General features: G+C 39.1%; 1 protein-coding gene across 2 annotated transcripts; it reads left to right on the forward strand.

Annotated features, from left to right (window-relative positions):
- Positions 1–22: 22 nt before the first annotated feature.
- On the forward strand, positions 23–19368 carry xylb (xylulokinase homolog (H. influenzae)). Of its 2 annotated transcripts, XM_061921479.1 has the most exons (20): positions 25–166; positions 416–498; positions 5311–5380; positions 5459–5539; positions 5615–5701; positions 9316–9444; positions 9504–9569; positions 9626–9698; positions 9771–9889; positions 9961–10042; positions 10105–10145; positions 10215–10330; positions 10400–10515; positions 10646–10719; positions 10770–10866; positions 10936–10994; positions 11060–11147; positions 14191–14285; positions 14924–15034; positions 15831–19368. In XM_061921479.1, exons 1-19 carry the CDS (start codon positions 107–109, stop codon positions 14990–14992), a joined length of 1605 nt encoding a protein of 534 aa, XP_061777463.1. In that variant the 5' UTR covers positions 25–106; the 3' UTR covers positions 14993–15034; positions 15831–19368. The 2 variants fall into 2 exon arrangements, 1 of the variants encoding a protein (XP_061777463.1); XR_009809779.1 differs by lacking the exons at positions 11060–11147; positions 15831–19368 and having other exon boundaries at positions 23–166.
- The last annotated feature ends 1165 nt before the right edge of the window (positions 19369–20533 follow it).

Genomic DNA, 20533 nt, shown 5'->3' on the forward strand with positions numbered 1-20533 from the left:
TTCAAGCTTGCTGTCGCCGTCTCCTAGCAACGAGCCAACCAATCAGAGCGAAGGGCGCCCGTCCCTTTAAAAAGGAACCCTGCCTCCTTGCGCATGCGCGGTCAAGATGGCGACGGTGCAAGGCAGCAAAGAAGTGTACCTTGGCTTTGACTTCAGCACTCAGCAGGTATGTTTAAACATTTAAACATCATCTTTTACACACTTTCATCACTATAAAGTTAACGTCTGATGTGCACGAGTTGTCACATAACGATAGTAACGCTCATCACGTGATGTATTTCACAATGTTAATTGAACAGCCGTGACAATGTCGACACTTTAAAGTGTTTATTATTATTATTTTACTATTTTATTTACTTGATTCGTGTTGAATGCTGCGTGAGAGTTGACTGACCTGCTGGACTTGTTTGTGCAGCTGAAAGTGGTGGCCATCGATGAGCATCTGGACGTGATCCACCAGGACAATGTGCACTTTGACTCTCAGCTCGCACACTTCAGGTGGCAGCACACTCAGAGTTAGCTTGTTTGGACACTAAAGCACACTTACATACTTCTTTGCATGCTACTTTGGTTTATGTCAAGTATTTTGCAGTTTCATTGTAATTTATGTCAAATCAATGCAATTGTATAGTGTGTGTAAAGTACACTGCAATAGTATAGTTTGTGTAAAGTACACTGCAATTGTATAGTTTTTGTAAAGTAAACTGCAATTGCATAGTTTGTGTAAAGTAAACTGCAATTGTATAGTGTGTGTAAAGTACACTGCAATTGTATAGTTTGTGTAAAGTACACTGCAATTGTATAATTTGTGTAAAGTACACTGCAATTGTATAGTTTTTGTAAAGTACACTGCAATTGCATAGTTTTTGTAAAGTAAACGGCAATTGTATAGTGTGTGTAAAGTACACTGCAATTGTATAGTTTGTGTAAAGTACACTGCAATTGTATAATTTGTGTAAAGTACACTGCAATTGTATAGTTTTTGTAAACTGCAATTGCATAGTTTGTGTAAAGTAAACTGCAATTGTATAGTGTGTGTAAAGTACACTGCAATTGTATAGTTTGTGTAAAGTACACTGCAATTGTATAATTTGTGTAAAGTACACTGCAATTGTATAGTTTTTGTAAAGTAAACTGCAATTGTATAGTGTGTGTAAAGTACACTGCAATTGTATAGTTTGTGTAAAGTACACTGCAATTGTATAATTTGTGTAAAGTACACTGCAATTGTATAGTTTTTGTAAAGTACACTGCAATTGCATAGTTTTTGTAAAGTAAACGGCAATTGTATAGTGTGTGTAAAGTACACTGCAATTGTATAGTTTGTGTAAAGTACACTGCAATTGTATAGTTTGTGTAAAGTACACTGCAATTGTATAGTTTTTGTAAAGTAAACTGCAATTGTATAGTGTGTGTAAAGTACACTGCAATTGTATAGTTTGTGTAAAGTACACTGCAATTGTATAGTTTGTGTAAAGTACACTGCAATTGTATAGTTTTTGTAAAGTAAACTGCAATTGTATAGTGTGTGTAAAGTACACTGCAATTGTATAGTTTGTGTAAAGTACACTGCAATTGTATAATTTGTGTAAAGTACACTGCAATTGTATAGTTTTTGTAAAGTACACTGCAATTGTATAGTGTGTGTAAAGTACACTGCAATTGTATAGTTTGTGTAAAGTACACTGCAAATGTATAATTTGTGTAAAGTACACTGCAATTGTATAGTTTTTGTAAAGTAAACTGCAATTGCATAGTTTGTGTAAAGTAAACTGCAATTGTATAGTTTGTGTAAAGTACACTGCAATTTTATAGTTTGTGTAAAGTATACTGCAATTTCAGTGTATCCAAAGTACACTGCAATTTTATAGTTTGTGTAAAGTGTTCTGCAGTTTCATTGTAATATATGTCAAATATATATGCAATTTTATAGTTTATGTAAAGTACACTGCAATTTCATAGCTTTTGTAAAGTATTCTGCAGTTTTATAGTTTATGTAAAGTATACTGTCTGCAATTTCATTGTAATTTATGTTAAGTCAATGCAATTTTATTGTTTATCTAAAGTACACTGCAATTTTATAGTTTGTGTAAAGTATACTGCAATTTCATAGCTTTTGTAAAGTATTCTGACGTTTCATAGTTTATGTAAAGTATACTGCAATTTAATTGTAATTTATGTTAAGTCCATACATTTTCAGTGTTTATCTAAAGTACACTGCAATTTTATAGTTTGTGTAAAGTGCACTGCAATTTTATAGTTTGTGTAAAGTACACTTCTATTTTATAGTTTGTGTAAAGTACACTGCAATTTTATAGTTAATGTCAAGTATTCTGCAGTTTCACAGTTTGTGCAAAGTACACGACAATTTTAGTTTGTGTAAAGTACGCTGCAATTTTATAGTTTATGTAAAGTATTCTGCAGTTTTATAGTTTGTGTAAAGTATACTGCAATTGTATTGTTTGTGTAAAGTGTACTGCAGTTTTATAGTTTGTGTAAAGTACAATGCAGTTTCATAATTTGTGTAAAGTATACTTCAAATTCATTGTATTTTATGTCAAGTCAATGCAATTTTATAGTTTATGCAAAGTATGCTGCAGTTTTATAGTTCATCTAAAGTGCACTGTTATTTCATGGTTAATCTAAAGTACACTGTAATTTCATAGTTAATATGAAGTACACTGCAATTTCATGGTTTATCTAAAGTACACTGCAATTTTATAGTTTGTGTGAAGTACACTGCAATTGTATAATTTGTGTAAAGTATTTTGCAGTTTCATAGTTTGTGTAAAGTATACTTCAATTTCATTGTAATTTATGTCAAGTCAATGCAATTTTATAGTTCATCTAAAGTACACTGCAATTTCATAGTTTAAAGTACACTGCAATTTAATAGTTTATGTGAAGTACACTGCAATTTCATAGTTGATCTAAAGTACACTACAATTTCATAGTTGATCTAAAGTACACTGCAATTTCATACTTAACCTAAAGTCTACTGCAATTTTATAGTTTGTGTGAAGTATTTTGCAGTTTCATAGTTTGTGTAAAGTATACTTCAATTTCATTGTAATTTATGTCAAGTCAATGCAATTTTATAGTTCATCTAAAGTACACTGCAATTTCATAGTTTATCTAAAGTACACTGCAATTTAATAGTTTATGTGAAGTACACTGCAATTTCATAGTTTATCTAAAGTACACTGCAATTTAATAGTTTATCTAAAGTACACTACAATTTCATAGTTTATCTAAAGTACACTGCAATTTCATACTTAACCTAAAGTCTACTGCAATTTTATAGTTTGTGTGAAGTATTCTGCAGTTTCATAGTTTGTGTAAAGTATTCTGCAATTTGATATCTTATTTAAATTATTCTGCAAAGTATGCTGCAATTTCATAGTTTATCTAAAGTACACTGCAATTTAATAGTTTATGTGAAGTACACTGCAATTTCATAGTTTGTCTAAAGTACACTACAATTTCATAGTTTATCTAAAGTACACTGCAATTTCATAGTTTATCTAAAGTACACTGCAATTTAATAGTTTATGTGAAGTACACTGCAATTTCATAGTTTGTCTAAAGTACACTGCAATTTCATAGTTTGTCTAAAGTACACTGCAATTTCATAGTTTGTCTAAAGTACACTACAATTTCATAGTTTATCTAAAGTACACTGCAATTTCATACTTAACCTAAAGTCTACTGCAATTTTATAGCTTGTGTGAAGTATTCTGCAGTTTCATAGTTTGTGTAAAGTATGCTGCAATTTGATATCTTATGTAAATTATTCTGCAAAGTATGCTGCAATTTCATAGTTTATCTAAAGTACACTGCAATTTCATACTTAACCTAAAGTCTACTGCAATTTTATAGTTTGTGTGAAGTATTCTGCAGTTTCATAGTTGGTGTAAAGTATGCTGCAATTTGATATCTTATGTAAATTATTCTGCAAAGTATGCTGCAATTTCATAGTTTATCTAAAGTACACTGCAATTTCATGGTTTGTGTGAAGTACACTGCAATTTTATTGTTTGTGTAAAGTATTCTGTTTCATAGTTTTGTGTAAAGTATACTGCAATTTGATAGCTAATTTAAAGTATGCTGCAATTTTGTAGTTTGTGTAAAGTATGCTGCAATTTGTGGAGTTTATATGAAGTACACTGCAATTTTAGAGTTTATGTAAAGTACACTGCAATTTCATAGTTTATATAAAGTACACTGCGGTTTTGTGGTAGTTTCTAGAAAGTGTGCTGCAATTTCATACTTCATGTAAAATATGCTGCAATTTCATAGTGGTGTATGTAAAGTTTGCTGCTACTTTGAACATGCATGTGTAAAGTACACTGCACTTTTATAGTAGTTTATGTGAGTTGAGCTGCTATTTTGGGCAAGGTTATAAACAGCTTGCTACAGTTTTAAATAGGATAGGACTTTATTGTCATTGCACAGGTACTAGGAAACTATGTTTTCAGCACAAAGCCGTTCAAGATTAGACAAAGAGTGTACAGGGTTACAGAACAGGAACGCTGATGGGTCGCCACGAGGTGCCCTGTAAGATGGGGGGAAAAAGGTAAAACGCTGGGGAAAATGAGTAGTTTAAACTAAGAATTACTGTAAGTTTATGTAGTTTTCTGAAAGTATGCACTAGTTTATGTAAAGTACACTGCAAGTTCACGGTATTTAATCTTAAATTTGCCGCAATTTCATAGTACATTCTGTATTTTTTACGGCAGGTAAACAGTAGTTGATGTAATATGCTGCAAGTTCATAGTAGTTCAGTGTTTCCCACGGGTCAGGCATCTATTTGTGGTGGTGTGGTCGGGCGGCGGTAGGGGCGAGTGAGGCAGCGGCGGCGACGATGACCAAGAAGAACGCGGAGTTGGAATATAATTTCAACACTTAATGTACATATTTATATAATATAATATGTAACTACAAGCTCCATTCACAGACAGTCCCATTGCTTTTATGAGCGAGTCAAAAGCTGAAAAAATATTTAAAAAAAAGTTTTTATTTTCATTTGTGGCGGCCGTAATTATTTCGTGGCGGCCCGCCACAAATAAATGAATGTGTGGGAAACCCTGTAGTTAATGTGAAGTTTGCTGCTGCTTTGGGCAATATAATGTACAGTAGTAGTTAATGTCAACTACAAGCATGTCCCAGTCTATGAGAAGTTAACACTAGTTTTTTTATAGATCAAATAGTTGATGTAAAATATTTGTCTTGACATAGTTTGGCATTTAACTAGCGAGTGGGCAGCAAGTCCATGCAGGAGAAGACTTGACTTTTATTTTGGTGGTTCAGGACTGACGGGGGTGTCCATGTTGCTGCTGACGGCCTAAGGGTCACGTCGCCTGTTCTCATGTGGGTCAAGGTACAGTAGGGGAACATGAAGATGATCTAATGATATGATGTTCCGAGTGGCTTCCTAATGTTGATTACTTACGTCCAGGCGTTGGACCTCCTCTTGGACAAGATGCAGAAGGCGGGCTTTGACTTCTCCAGTGTGCGGGCGTTGTCCGGCAGCGGTCAGGTGACCCACATTCTGTTACATGCGGCTGGCTGTCTGATCAAAGTGCGTGGTGGATGATGTCCTCTGTCCTCTTAGCAACACGGCAGCGTCTACTGGAAGACGGGAGCGTCTCGGACCCTCCAGCAGCTGGACCCTGCCTTCGGCCTTCACCAACAGCTACAGGTGTGTTAGGGGTTTTAGCGATAAACCGATGCGAACGGATATCCGGTTTGACAAGTGAGTGATTCGACTGCGGTGAATTGACAAGAATCAGCTGTGAATCTTTATAATAATGGAGTATTGAAACATAAACCGGGTAACATGCAAAAATATAAAAAGCGGGATGTTTTTTGTTTAAAACAACGCGACAGCCAGGGCGTCCACAAAAAGATTCCTGCGCTTACTATGTTAGCTTACGTAACTGCAGACGAGAATGGATGCAAATACATGGACAGGGTCTTGCGCGAGACTAGCAATCAGTTGACAGTTTATCTGTAAAACAAAGACTGGCTCAGGAACGCCTCGGGATCCCCCGGCAGGAGCTGGACAAAGTGGCTGTGGAGAGGGAAGTCTAGGCTTCCCTGCTTAAGCTGCTGCCCCCGCGACCCGACCTCGGATAAGCGGACAGATGGATGGACGAACAATGCAAGAGCCAGGTCTGCCTACCAAGTAATTACCCCAGATTTCTACAAGATACGTAACGGCTGCTGAATGCCAACACCACCGTCAATCGTCTGTGACATCACTAGTTTGATTTGTAGAAAAGAGAACAGTTTTGTCTCGCAGAATGATTACCAGTACCGGGTACTTAATTTTTATGTTTGTAGCTCCAAACACAGCAGTAAGAACATGCCCCCATGAAGTCCCCAAATAGGTGATGAGGGTATGCCTGTCATATTATTCTTTCATTTTCGACCTCTAAAATCAGTGTCAACAGGATATATATCCGCCTGAAAACATTTGACACATTGGCCCCGTTAACACTGCACACCAAATCTAATTTTTTTTTTTTTTTGCTCTTAATTGACACATCTGATTTTTTTGCCAGTCTAAATGCTCCAAAGTGCTTCAAATCTGATCTTTTGACATCAGATTCAGGCCACATTAAAAGGTAGTCCTGAATCTGATTTGGAATCGAATCTTTTCAAATGCGACCTGAATCTGTTTTTTTCCCCCCCGTCAGTTTTAGGTGAGCAACATCCTTCGTATGCACTGGAAAGCTGCAGTCCTTAGCCTAAATGGATGTTTCATCACAACTTCTGGTTTCGGTTTCTATTTAAGACCACGTTTTCGGTGCATCACATGTCAACAGTGCACAAATAATAGACTATATGTAATACATTAAAATATATTTAGATTTAGAAGAAATAGCGTTTGTTGAAAGACTGGAATTGACGCTGTGGTGCATTTGCTTACATGTGAGTTGAAAAAAAAAGTTCTCGTAGATCCACGCTGAAGTGTGTTTCCTCTACTTAAAGGCCTACTGAAATGAGATTTTCTTATTTAAACGGGGATAGCAGGTCCATTCTATGTGTCATAGTTGATCATTTCGTTATATATTGCCATATTTTTGCTGAAAGGATTTAGTAGAGAACATCGACGATAAAGTTAGCAACTTTTAGTCGCTAATAAAAAAGCCTTTCCTGTACTGGAAGTAGTAGACTATGATGTCACCGGTGTGAGGGATCCTCACATTGTTTATAATGTGAGCCTCCAGCAGCAAGAGCTATTCGGACCGAGAAAGTGACAATTTCCCCATTTAATTTGAGCGAGGATGAAAGATTCGTGGATGAGGAAATTTAGAGTGAAGGACTAGAAAAGAAAAAATAAAGTTTTAAAAAAAAGGCGATTCAGATGTTTTTAGACACATTTACTAGGATAATTCTGGGAAATTCCTTATCTTTCTATTATGTTGTTAGTGTTTTAGTGAGTTAAATAGTACCTGATAGTCATGGGAGTGTGTTGACGCCAGTCTCTGAGAGAAGTCACAAAGCTGCAAGACAGAAGCTCTGCTGATCTCCGGTAAAAGGCAACTTTTTACCGCAATTTTCTCACCGAAACCTGCCGGTTGACAAGTGGTCGGGAACCATGTTTGCTTGACCGTTCTGATCCATAGTAAAGCTTCACCTCTGGGAATTTTAAACAAGGAATATCCGTGTGTTTGTGTGGCTAAAGGCTAAAGCTTCCCACCTCCATCTTTCTACTTTGACTTCTCCATTATTAATTGAACAAATTGCAAAATATTCAGCAACACAGATGTCCAAAATACTGTGGAATTGCGCAATGAAAAGAGAGGACTTTTAGCCGTAAGTGGTGCTGGGCTAATATGTTCCCTCCAACCAATAACGTCACAAACACGCGTCATCATTCCGCGACGTTTTCAATAGGAAACTCAGCGGGAAATTTAAAATTGTATTTTAGTAAACTAAAGCGGCCGTATTGGCATGTGTTGCAATGTTAATATTTCATCATTGATATATAAACTATCAGACTGCGTGGTCGCTAGTAGTGGCTTTCAGTAGGCCTTTAACAGCCATAAAAAGATTACAACACTCCCAATAGATTACACTATACATCCATGATATTACTTACATTTACTTTCATGTGAAAACCCCCCACAAATTTTTAAGGTGTCGCGACTTTTATTTTATTATGTAGTAGTAGTAGTGACTTCCACGGGTCAACTTCCTTTGTCACTTTATCGAAGTGCCCATGACGACAAGGCCTGTGCACGTTTACACTGGAGTCTGATAATCACATTTTACTGGGAGTGTAAACAGCCATTTGGAAAAAATCTGACAAAATCAAAAGTCAAATCTTGGCCTGCAGTGTAAACATAGTCATTGACCTAATTTGCAAGATATGCAGAGCAGCTCTGAAGTATAGTGGATCATTTTTTTATTGGACTTGAGACTGAGGTTCTTTATTTTGACTTGATCATTTTTATATAAATAAATAAATAAATGGGTTGTACTTGTATAGCGCTTTTCTACCTTCAAGGTACTCAAAGCGCTTTGACACTACTTCCACATTTACCCATTCACACACACATTCACACACTGATGGAGGGAGCTGCCATGCAAGGCGCCAACCAGCACCCATCAGGAGCAAGGGTGAAGTGTCTTGCTCAGGACACAACGGACGTGACGAGGTTGGTACTAGGTGGGATTTGAACCAGGGCCCCTTGAGTTGCGCACGGCCACTCTCCTACTGCGCCACGCCGTCCCCAATAATATCATCAAACAAATGTTGAATTAACAAGTACTTTTTGGTCCATATCTTACAGCATCTTTGGCGATATGTTTTACACTTTTGCAAATACCATAAGTACTTTTATAGACTATGCTGTTTCTTAATGTTTGACAAAAATGTGCCTTTGAGTGTTCTTATTCATCAGGTTATTCTTCTCATGGCTTTCATCCGATCAGTTGACTGATAAGTTTCTTAGCCATCAATTCCTGCTCAGACTTAGATTGGTCAGAGCTATTCTAAGTGCTTGGTGCCAACGTTCTCTCACACAAGCACAAAAAAGAATAGTTTTACTTCTTTTGTGGTGTACAAAAAAAAATGAATGTGTCCAACAAATGTTAACCTTAGAATCGAATCGTTCATACACTACTGAATCTTATTGAATTGTTCTGTTTTGTTAAAAAAATATTGTTTTTAAATCGTATCGTTGCCAATGAATCGAGATACATATTGAATTCATATTGTATAAAGATGTACAACCCTACTGCAGTGTGTGTGTGTGTGTGTGTGTGCACCTGCACGCTCAGATGTCATGTGATGTCTTCCAGGACAGTTTTTCTGTAGGTAACTCTCCGGTGTGGATGGACTCCAGCACTGGGCTGCAGTGTGAACGTCTCCAGGAGGCAGTAGGGGGCGCTGCAAGGCTGGCTGACATCACAGGGTCCAGGGCCTATGAGGTAGGTGACTAACACACACATACACAGACAATATGATGGAAGTTTGTGTGCTTGTTCAGCGTTTCACAGGAAATCAGATCGCCAAAATACACCAAGAGCAACCGCGAAACTTCCAAGACACTGAGGTCAGCTGGTGACCCGTGACCCCCACGACCCTTGTTGACGGCTGTGTGTGTTTTAGAGGATCTCACTGGTCAGCAGCTTTGCAGCGTCACTCTTCCTGGGTGCTTACGCCGCCATCGACTACAGCGACGGTACGTGGTGTCACTGGTGTGTAACAATCACACATGATCTTTATGGCGTCAGTCGGTTCATTTGTCCTTTAGGTTCTGGAATGAACCTTCTGGACATCAGGACCAAAAAATGGTCTGAGATCTGTCTGGAGGCCACCGCTCCAAACCTGGACCGCCTGCTTGGAACACCTCTTCCCTCCGTGTCAGTGCTGGTGAGATATTTCCCCACTTGGTACGCTGGGGCTTAATGGCCTTTAACCTCCTCTAACCCCCGCCCTGGCAGGGTCCGGTCTCCTCTTACTGGGTGCGCAGGTTTGGTTTTCTCGACTCGTGTAAGCTGGTGGCCTTCACTGGAGACAACCCAGGTAAATCCTGTCTAGGTGGTCCTGTCAGTGTGGTGGTGATGTTGTTGTTGTTGTCCTGGCAGCGTCTTTGGCGGGAATGCGACTGCAGCAAGGAGACATTGCTGTAAGTGCACCTTGTGTCACATGACCGTGTCTGCTCACATGACGTGTGTGCGTGTGTGTGTGTGTGTAGGTGAGCCTGGGCACCAGCGACACAGTGTTTGTGTGGCTCCAGCATCCTCGCCCCGCCCCTGAGGGTCACGTGTTGGTCAACCCTGTTGACTGGCAGCAGTTCATGGCTTTGTTGTGGTGAGTGTGGTCTTTTTCAACTTGATTTGATCCCCTCTTGTTGATGCAATGTAAGTGTGTGGGCCTCAGCTTCAAGAACGGATCATTGACCAGAGAGCGTGTGAGGAACCGCTGTGCTGAAGGATCCTGGGAGGTCTTCTCAGCTGCTTTGAGAGAAACTCCTCTGGGAAACGACGGCTACATCGGTGGGATTCTTTTTCGTACCCATTAACTATTTGATCTTCTTCCTCTGACTTTCTGTTGGCATTTTTCAGGCTTTTATTTTGACACGCTTACCGTTTTCTCTTTCTCTGATTTCTTGTTGGCATCGTCCAGGCTTTTTCTTTGATGTGCTTGAGATCATGCCCCGCGCTGTTGGGATTCATCTCTTTGACGCCGACAACAACAAGGTAGATTAATGCAGACGAACAAAGCAGACAGTACTTGATGTGTCCTGTAGGTGTCCACAGTGAGTGCTCAGGCGGAGGTGCGGGCGCTGGTGGAGGGTCAGTTCCTGTCACGTAGACTCCATGCTGAGCTCCTCGGTTACTCCATCAGTAAGAACACAAACACACTGTGTCCACATACACAAACACCACATCTGTCTTAGTCTGGTCTGCTTTTAGTTCCAGGAAGTAGAGTTTTGGCAACGGGGGGTGCCTCGTGTAACAAAGACATCCTGCAGGTGAAATGTAACACACACACATTCCTTTGTCTAGCATGTATGCATTTGTCAATTGTGTGTGTCAGGTGTTGTCTGATGTCTTCAACGCTCCGGTGTACACAATCGATGTGTCCAACTCGGCCTGTCTAGGCTCCGCCTACAGAGCAATGCACGGTACGATAACTCTAACCATAGCGAGCTTTCTAACACACCGCACTGACATGCCTGCTAGCACAGCCTGACATGAAAAACAAAAATCATAAAATATGATTGCAAATAGCAAGTTGTCTAATAAAGTGGTATAAATTCTCAAAGAGGAGAAATGTAATCTTAGAACAAAATGTAATTTAAAACATTTGTACGCACGTACAACACTTAAGACTTTCAGTATAATCTGTATGTGGAATTAAATTAAGCAAAGCAACCAAACAATGTGCTAATATGATCCACTTCAAGAAACTCTTCAAGCTTAAAGTGTTTACAAAGTACAAATAACCATGATAAACGTTCTGAATGTATTTCATCCATTCATTCATTCTCAAAATAATCTTATCTCATCACATGAAATATAACTTACTTCACCAATTATTTATTTTTATTGTGACTACTTAGAGTATATTGTGAATAGATTGAGAATAGGAAATGAACAAAAGTTTTAGCAACTGTTATGCAAATGAAAAGGGGTAGCATTAAATAAGTTCTGCTTCTTCCTACTCCTTTTCAAACATGTTGAAAAGGGCACTGGAAATTGTGGTGTATCATGTTGTATGCTTGCATGTTTGAAATAAACTCAAACTCAACTCAACTAAATAGGGATGCCTACGATACAAGTACTAGGGATGTGAGTACTATTTGAGGAAAAAATAGGCACATTTCTATCAGCACGAAGATTTGTTTTCATATAGCAAACCTTTTTTTGGCAGTTTTTTTGACACTTACATGTCCTATACAAAGTAGCTTACACTTTTTGTAATGGATAATTATTACATTATTATCAATTCAAATTTAATATAAAATTATATAACATGCATGCAAAGAACTCAAAACATTTCCCTTTTCGCAACTCTTTAGTGGAGCCACGCCTTCTTAGGTAAGACATACTTGGCATATATAATATTCGGGAGTTGTGACCTCCGCTTACAATTTGTCACATCGAAAATATTCCTTCTCGCTAGCTATTAATAAATACTCTGAAACTACGACTGGTTTGGAATTATGTGTTCGTATTGAAATTAGGGCTGGGCGATATGGCCTTTTTTAATATCTCAATATTTTTAGGCAATATCGCGATATACGATATATATTACGATATTTTGTCTTGGCCTTGAATGAACACTTGATGCACATAATCACAGCAGTATGATGATTATATGTGTATACATTAAAACATTCTTCTTCATACTGCATTCATATATCCTACTTTTAAACTTTCATGCAGCGAGGGAAATCACAACTAAGTCAATTGACCAAAAGTGTATTTATTAAAGTTATTAAGCAGTGGCACAAACATTCATGTCATTTCCAAAACAGAAAGTGCAAGATTGTCAGAGACATTTTAAGTGTCAAATAAAAATGAGCTGCATATTAGGAAATCAAATAGTATTCGTCCTTCACTACCAACCGGCATAGCTCGGTTGGTAGAGTGGCTGTGCCAGCAACTTGAGGGTTGCAGGTTCGATTCCCGCTTGTGCCATCCTAGTTACTGCCGTTGTGTTATTGGGCAAGAGACTTTACCCACCTGCTCCCAGTGCCACCCACACTGGTTTAAATGTAATTTAGATATTGGGTGTCACTATGTAAAGCGCTTTGAGTCACTTGAGAAAAGCGCTATATAAATATACTTCACTTCACTTCACTATGTGGTAGGTTACTACGGACGTTGTGAAATTCTCTTCATTCTCTATCGAGTGACTTTTTAAGTGATGCTACATATTAGCAGTAATGCTACTTTTTATAGCAACGCTTTTGCCCCACACTTGACAAATTACGGTTGTCTGTTCGACATATTCCCACTTGAAGCCAAACCACCGCCAGACGATGGACCCTCTGCTGTTTTTATTGGGAATTAATTCTTCCTTCATTTGTTACCAGATCCGCACCTTCTTTCTCTCGTATTCCCACTCGTACGGCTACGTAAGCAGCAAACGTAGCCCAGTCTGCTACCTCTCTGCTGGGCGAGGGCGTATACGTATGACATGACAGTATGTGACGTATGTAAGAATGTGCGCCTGCCTGTCTGTGAGAAGGAGAGACAGGAAAGAGTGAGAAGAGCCTGAAGTGTAATGCCCGCAGCCAAAAGCAACCGCGTGAGAACGTATACTCGAATATTACGATATAGTCATTTTCTATATCGCACAGAGACAAACCTGCGATATATCGTATATATCGTCCAGCCCTAATTGAAATCACCTAAATATGACTTGCAACAAAGTAGACAGCCACCAACGTTGTAGCTCGAAGGGCAAACGCAAGCGACAAGTATGCTCGCTAAATGGTTAGCAAACTATCACGCTTTTTCCGTGCTCCTGATCATCTCCCTGTCCTGCAAATCAGTGCGCCATTTAGGCAAGAAATGCAAGAGGAACAGCAAGTACCTGCTGATGAGGCGAGCATTCAATACAAAAATGTATTTTGCGTTTTGTTAGGAATTTCACACGGCTGAAACACATATTAAAAACTAGTATGCATTTGTCTCAGACTTTGTATGTGTAAGTAATATCCAACTATAATTATTTGATATTTGTTTATATTGACAAAATTGCTGTTTTTGACTGCAATATTCACTTAAGGACACTTAGGTATGTTTAGCTTGTGTGCTAAATGTGCCTGGATCCTGTTTACTAGCTCCTACAGCATGTTTACCTTTTTAGTAAATTACTTGACTCAAACAGAAGAAAAGACCAACATTATGTGGTAATTGGAGGACATTTCGACGTTAACTGGCTGTTCAGCTTTGTACAAATAAACACGCTGCGGGACTGCTTGTATGGGATATTTTACATGCAAGCTTATATCGGACCAATATTAATATTTGATCGGCACACCCCTAGTTATAAAGTATTTACCGTCTGATTCTTGAGGAATATATGTGAGTTGGTCAGTCTCTCCCCAGCCATAAACCCACTGTACATTACTGACTTTTTGGCATGATTCATGCTAACCTTAACGTCTGCATAATTCTGGATGAACTCTTTCTGATTGGTTGACTGGGCTTTAGGTCTGCTTGACAAATCAGGTGTTTCCTTCTTTGACGTGCTGAAGAAAGCTCCGGAAGCACGACTTGTTGCCACGCCGCAGCCTACTGCACAACAGGTATGTGTATATGTCCATCCATCCATCCATCCATTTCTACCACATTTTTCTTACGGGGTTGCGGGGGATGCTGGAGCCTATCCCATCTGCACGGGCGGAAGGCGGTGTACACCCTGGACAAGTCGCCACCTCATCGCAGGGCCAACACAGATATACAGACATTCACACTCATGTTCATTCACTAGGGCCAATTTAGTGTTGCCAATCAGCCTATCTCCAGGTGCATGCCTTGTCTGTCATGTGTATGTGTGGGGGAAAAAAAAAACAAAAAAAAAACAAATATATATATATATATATATATATATATATATATATATATATATATATAGTGAAGAATGATAGAATATGAATGCTGATTGTCTTTTATCTTCTAATCATTTTGTGGTCAATCCCTTACCTCCCTGCTTGGCACTCACCATTAAGAATTGGAATTGTGGGTTAAATCACCGAAAAGGATTCCTGGGCGCGGCACTGCTGCAGCCCACTGCTCCCCTCACCTCCCATGGGGTGAACAAGGGGATGGGTCAAATGCAGAGGACAAATTTCACCACAACTAGTGTGTGTGTGTGACAATCATAGGTACTTTAACTTAACTTCAAGAGAACCTGGCAGGTGACCTCTTCAATGTGTGTCCACAGGTGTACAACCACATGCTGAAACGCTTCGCCCAATTGGAGAAGAGAGTATTGCAGGAACCCCACCCTTAAGACACACCTGCAAATCTAATTGGACAACATGAATTCAGACAGGTGAGGACTACAGGTTGCCAGTCAAAATGCATCCATCCATCCATTTTCTACCACTTATTCCCTTTGGCGTCTCGGGGGGCGCTGGTACCTATCTCAGCTACAATCGGACGGAAGGCGGTGTACACCCTGGACAAGTCGCCACCTCATCGCAGGGCCAACACAGATAGACAGACAACATTGACACTCACATTCACACACTAGGGCCAATTTAGTGTTGCCAATCAACCTATCCCCAGGTGCATGTCTTTGGAAGTGGGACAAAGCCAGAGTACCCAGAGGGAACCCACGCAGTCACAACAGGCTACAAAAACTGTCTTTTTATTTATTTTATTTTTTTTAATAAAATGACAAAAGCATTTGAATTGTCAGCAGGTGGCGCCAAAGCGCTGCAACAACTAGATAAGAAATAGTGGTTAGTTGGATTACCTGCGAAAACTACTTGTAATCAGATGGAATGAAACCAAATATTAACAATACACAGCTGTTGGTTTAATTATATAATCCGAGTTATTTCTTACATGCACACTTTAATTGCATTTGTCTAGCTCAATGAAAGATGCACCATGACATGAAAACATATTGTTAAATGAATAATAAAAGGAGCTCTATCAAGAACATGTTGTTGAAAACAAGACAGTAAATGTTTAATTTAGTGTTGTTCAAATCACTGTCCGCTTCCTGTTGAACTTTCCAGCATGTCATGGCAAACATTATTCAGCCATTAATAATGCATCTTCCCACTGTTCAGCAGAGATGTAAGGGGGGGAAACTATAAACTGCCCTTGGTTTTTTGCAGGTTTTCTCACTCTTCATGCTTTAAGGAAAACACCGGAGAGCAGACCTGCCCTCAGAGGAGTGCATTAGACAACAATGGCCTGGAAAACATCGCCTAGGAAGGCCTCATTCACAGCTGCCACACCTTCAGTCCCATGCGTCCCCACAAACAAGCGCCCCATGCTGCATTTCCATCCAATTTCCACTGCAGAACGTGTTCATTTTCAGCCTAATGGCATGTCATTTTGCTCCGGCCCTTGGTCAAGAATTAATCCTAGAATCAAAACAGATTTTCCGGGCAGCAATCTTCCATCAAGTATTGATTGATTTTTTTTTTTTCTTTTTACACTGGCCGAGCCTGTACTCCCTAATTTAAGCTGACAGGCAGTAGCACAATGGAGCACCTTGGCATCTCTCTCAGATGTACACGACATAGAACACACACCCATCTATCTGATTTAGCTCTAATTATCTCTTTGGACTGACCTGGCCAGGTGTGGACATCATCAGCCATCATTACTGGCCTGTTGACACGTTACTGCTATGTTTGAGTGATTCTCTCCCTGCAGCCATTTTACACAAGAAGAGGGTTTCATCACGACAACCCCCCCGCCCCCCCGTAAACACTGAGGCCCTTACTTATGAGCAGAGATGTGTCCGAACGTGTCATCTCTCCCTCTACTCTTGATGCCCTCACCTATGCAATCATCATGCATGGAGAGGATGATGGATGCTGGCTTGTTTTCCTCTCACTCTTGAAGCTGCCATGACCCCCACACACTTTACCACCAGACTATTTTACTTAATTATTCATCTTTGCTCAAGAGGAGTTCAATATTAAGTTAGGAAGACATATTTTACAGTGGATCATTGGAACTCATAATTGACGCAAATTTTAACCTGTTCCTGTGTCAAACTTTTCAATAATGCATTTAAAGTGACCTTTTAGCATTTAAATAACGTTGCATGATAGTCATATGATAAATGTGGCCTAATTTCTATCACCATATTGTGGTAAAGCCTGCCTATGCTACATGCTAGCCAAGTACCACAAAATTGACAAGTTGCAACAAACGCGTCCTCGCTCGCACGGTGCGTAGCTGCTTCAATGTTCTCACGGGAAGGATAGCCAAACATACTACACTACACACCTTAGGATAGGGGTGTCCAAAGTGTGGCCCGGGAGCCATTTGCGGCCCGCGGGTCATTTTTTAATGGCTCCACGGCACATTTTAAGAAAACAAAATATATAAAAAGTGGTATAAAAGAGCAAACAGGTGAAATGTAACAAGAAATTGTTGCAATGCTTACTTTTATAACACAAAGCTGCCAAGCAGGCTGTTTATTTCTTTATAAAATAATAATGAATCAAAATCAATGTCATTTTGAATTATTGACGTATTCAAAGCTCCGATTACGTCACATTAAATATTCCACTTTGAAATATTTTTTGGGGAAAATGTTGCATATTTTGTGTTTTGCCATATTAAAAAACTGAGCTGTTTTTTTTTTTTGAAGGTCCTAAAACAAACAATAAAACTAATAATTGAAGGCTATATCTGAAGTTGATTTCGAAATTATTGTGCTAAAAGTAAACAGTAAAAAAAATGTATAATTTATTTTTTAACACTTTAATGAGTAGGACACTTTTGGATCCCTAATTATTTTAGTGTGGTTTGTTTTTAAGTGTCATAGCTCAAAAAATAATAGATCAAAATCCAAAATTAAGGCTCCAATTATTATATAATCTCAAATATTCCACCTAAAAAAGTTATTGGGTGAAAATAATGCATATTTTGTGTTTTTTCCATTTTTATCCCCTAATGTTAATCTAGAGATTTAAAACTTGATTAATAATTAAAAAAACAATTCTGAATAATGACACATTCTTAATATTTTTTTTTGCCAAAACCTTTTGGGGTGCCTGGGATCATAACTGAGTGGAGGCTTAAATGTATATTTTTTATACATATATTGCATTGGTTTTTAAAATATGAAAATGGCCCCCGCTTGCTTTGATTTTTCAGTGTGCGGCCCTCAGTGGAAAAAGTTTGGACACCCCTGCCTTAGGAGGATACAAGATGCCATGCTAACAGGTCAGCTAGATTTCTTGAATGTAAAGTGACGTGGGTGGAACGAAACCAAGTATTGTATGATAAGGTTGATACTTTAATGATTGGATCAGTAATTTTGTCAATTTCGTCGTTTACAAACGCTAGAAATAAGTCCCTAAACAAAGGACTTAAAGGGCGGTGACCAAAGGACTTGCAGTAAATCTGAGCCAATAGTAGTTTTTGCCCAAAATATTGTATAATATAAGTGAATAATGAAATAATTTTTAAATGTAATTTTGTCTGACTATAAATGTAATTATTCAATGATTTTGAATATTGCCCCTGTAACTACAAATTTGTAGTATCGCCCCGAACTAATGTAAAGTATCCAACAGAGGAATAAGTGTTTATTACATTCGAACAGAAGTGTAGATTGAACCATGTTATAAAAAAGTAACCATCATTTAACAGTATATTACCAAATATTGTGATCTCCATCCTTATCACAAGATGCTGAAAAGTATATTGCAAATTTGCAACATAGATTTTAGACTCTATTGCCCATCCCTACAATTCAACATAAGTTATTACATCAATCAATCAATGTTTATTTATACAGCCCTAAATCAAAAATGTCTCAAAGGACTGTACAAACCTCGGAAGAACCCACATAAGGGCAAGGAAAACTCACACACAGTGGGCAAGGAGAATTCACACCCAAATGGGGCGCAAGTGACAATGATGACTACGAGAAACCTTGGAGAGGACCTCAAATGTGGGCAACCCCCACTCTAGGGGACCGAAAGCAATGGATTTCGAGCGGGTCTAACATGATACTGTGAAAGTTCAATCCACATGAAGTGCAAAAAGAAGTGACAAGTAACTATTTCTGATAAAATGTAAAGAACAAGCCTTACCTTTTTGATGAGCCACACCCTTTGTGAAGTTCTAAAAATGTCCTCTTTGATTTGTCACTCATTAACTGTGGATTTGAACACAAACATGTTAAAACAGGCAAATGGCATCCAGAGGCTTAACTGCCCATGTCCTTTAAAAGGGATTCCTGCCTTAATGATGGGTGGGGCATGTCACACAAACTTTGCATGGGTGTTCAAAATGCAACCCAGGAGAAATTTTTGAATTGGCTCTCAGCACATTACAAAAATAAAATGGACACAAGGCAAAGAGAAAAAGCAAAAACACTGATACTAATTAGGGCTGGGTATCATGGACATGCAGTAGAAAATAAATGAATGAATGGATGGATCATGGCCTAAATCAATTTGAGGCTTCAGATCGATTACCGGTATCATAAATCGATCTCACATCAGTATATAAATGTCTCAATTCTCTTACAAAATAAACATCTACAAAATGTTTTCAATTCACCTCAAATAGGTACTGTAGGTGTTTTAATGTAAACTTGTAAATTGGACAGTTTAAACCTAACCTGTAAACAAGACTGTGTCAAAGTGCAGTTTGGAAATAAAGGAATTTCAACTGAAAGTGTACTTGTACTGCAACATTCCATCACTGCAAATTGCATTGAAGTGCAAAATAAAAGCAAATATGTACCTGAGCTATTTATCTGAGACCCTTAATTCGAAACATCTAACTGTAAATTCATGGCCTACGGAGAACTGAGTGGTAATGCAAGTGAGTCCCCTCATCTTCTTTAGTTTTACCCGTCGGCTTTTTGTTTGGAAGGTAGGGATGTAACCACATATGATAATTTTAGTGATGCACTGAGATTTTGGCCATTGAAAATTTTGGTCCAAAATTGCACGGAAGCAGCAGTGCCTTAATCAATCAATGATGATTTATATAGCCCTAAATCACTAGTGTCTCAAAGGGCTGCACAAACCACTACAACATCCTCGGTAGGGCCCACATAAGGGCAAGGAAAACTCACACTCAGTGGGACGTCGGTGACAATGATGACTATGAGAAACCTTGGAGAGGACCGCATATGTGGGCAACCCCCCCAGAGGACCCAAAGCAATGGAAGTCGAGCGGGTCTAACATGATACTGTGAAAGTTCAATCCATAGTGGATCCAACACAACCCCGAGAGTCCAGTCCAAAGCGGATCCAACACAGCAGCGAGAGTCCCGTCCACAGTGGAACCAATAGGAAACCATACCAAGCGGAGGCGGATCAGCAGCGCAGAGATGTCCCCAGCCGACACAGGCGAGTGATGACATAAGCAATATGCACGCAATTGTTTGCAGTGGAGGGTGTGGACATTCTTCAATATATCAAAGACCAGCAGACAGCAATCTGCAAAATGTGGAAATATCAAGAGTGCAATGCCAGCTGCTGGTCTTTTAAGGAGGGGATTCGCTAGCCGAGTCTGCTGTGCAAAGCTAGTGTGACCGCCTGCTTCTTGTCGGAGACGCTGCAGAAATAGAAGTCAAGGGTCTCCAAACGCAAGTACAGTTTCCAATAACACCAGAAAAAGATGCTAGATTTGTCGCCCGTGAATTGTAAATGTAGAAAAAGTCATTAAAAAGTATGGAAAAGACACCAGATTAACTTGGAACAACTAGCTGATTTCCCTGTCAGATCATGCAATCATCACTAGGACTCCCAGCGTCCGGGCCTGCCCGCTAGACTCCCAGGGATGCTGAGCGTGCGATGGGCGGGACAAAGCCGAGCATTTACGCAATGAC

This window comes from Nerophis ophidion, linkage group LG15 (genome assembly GCF_033978795.1).
Source record: "Nerophis ophidion isolate RoL-2023_Sa linkage group LG15, RoL_Noph_v1.0, whole genome shotgun sequence".
In the NCBI taxonomy this organism is placed as follows: Eukaryota; Metazoa; Chordata; class Actinopteri; order Syngnathiformes; family Syngnathidae; genus Nerophis; species Nerophis ophidion.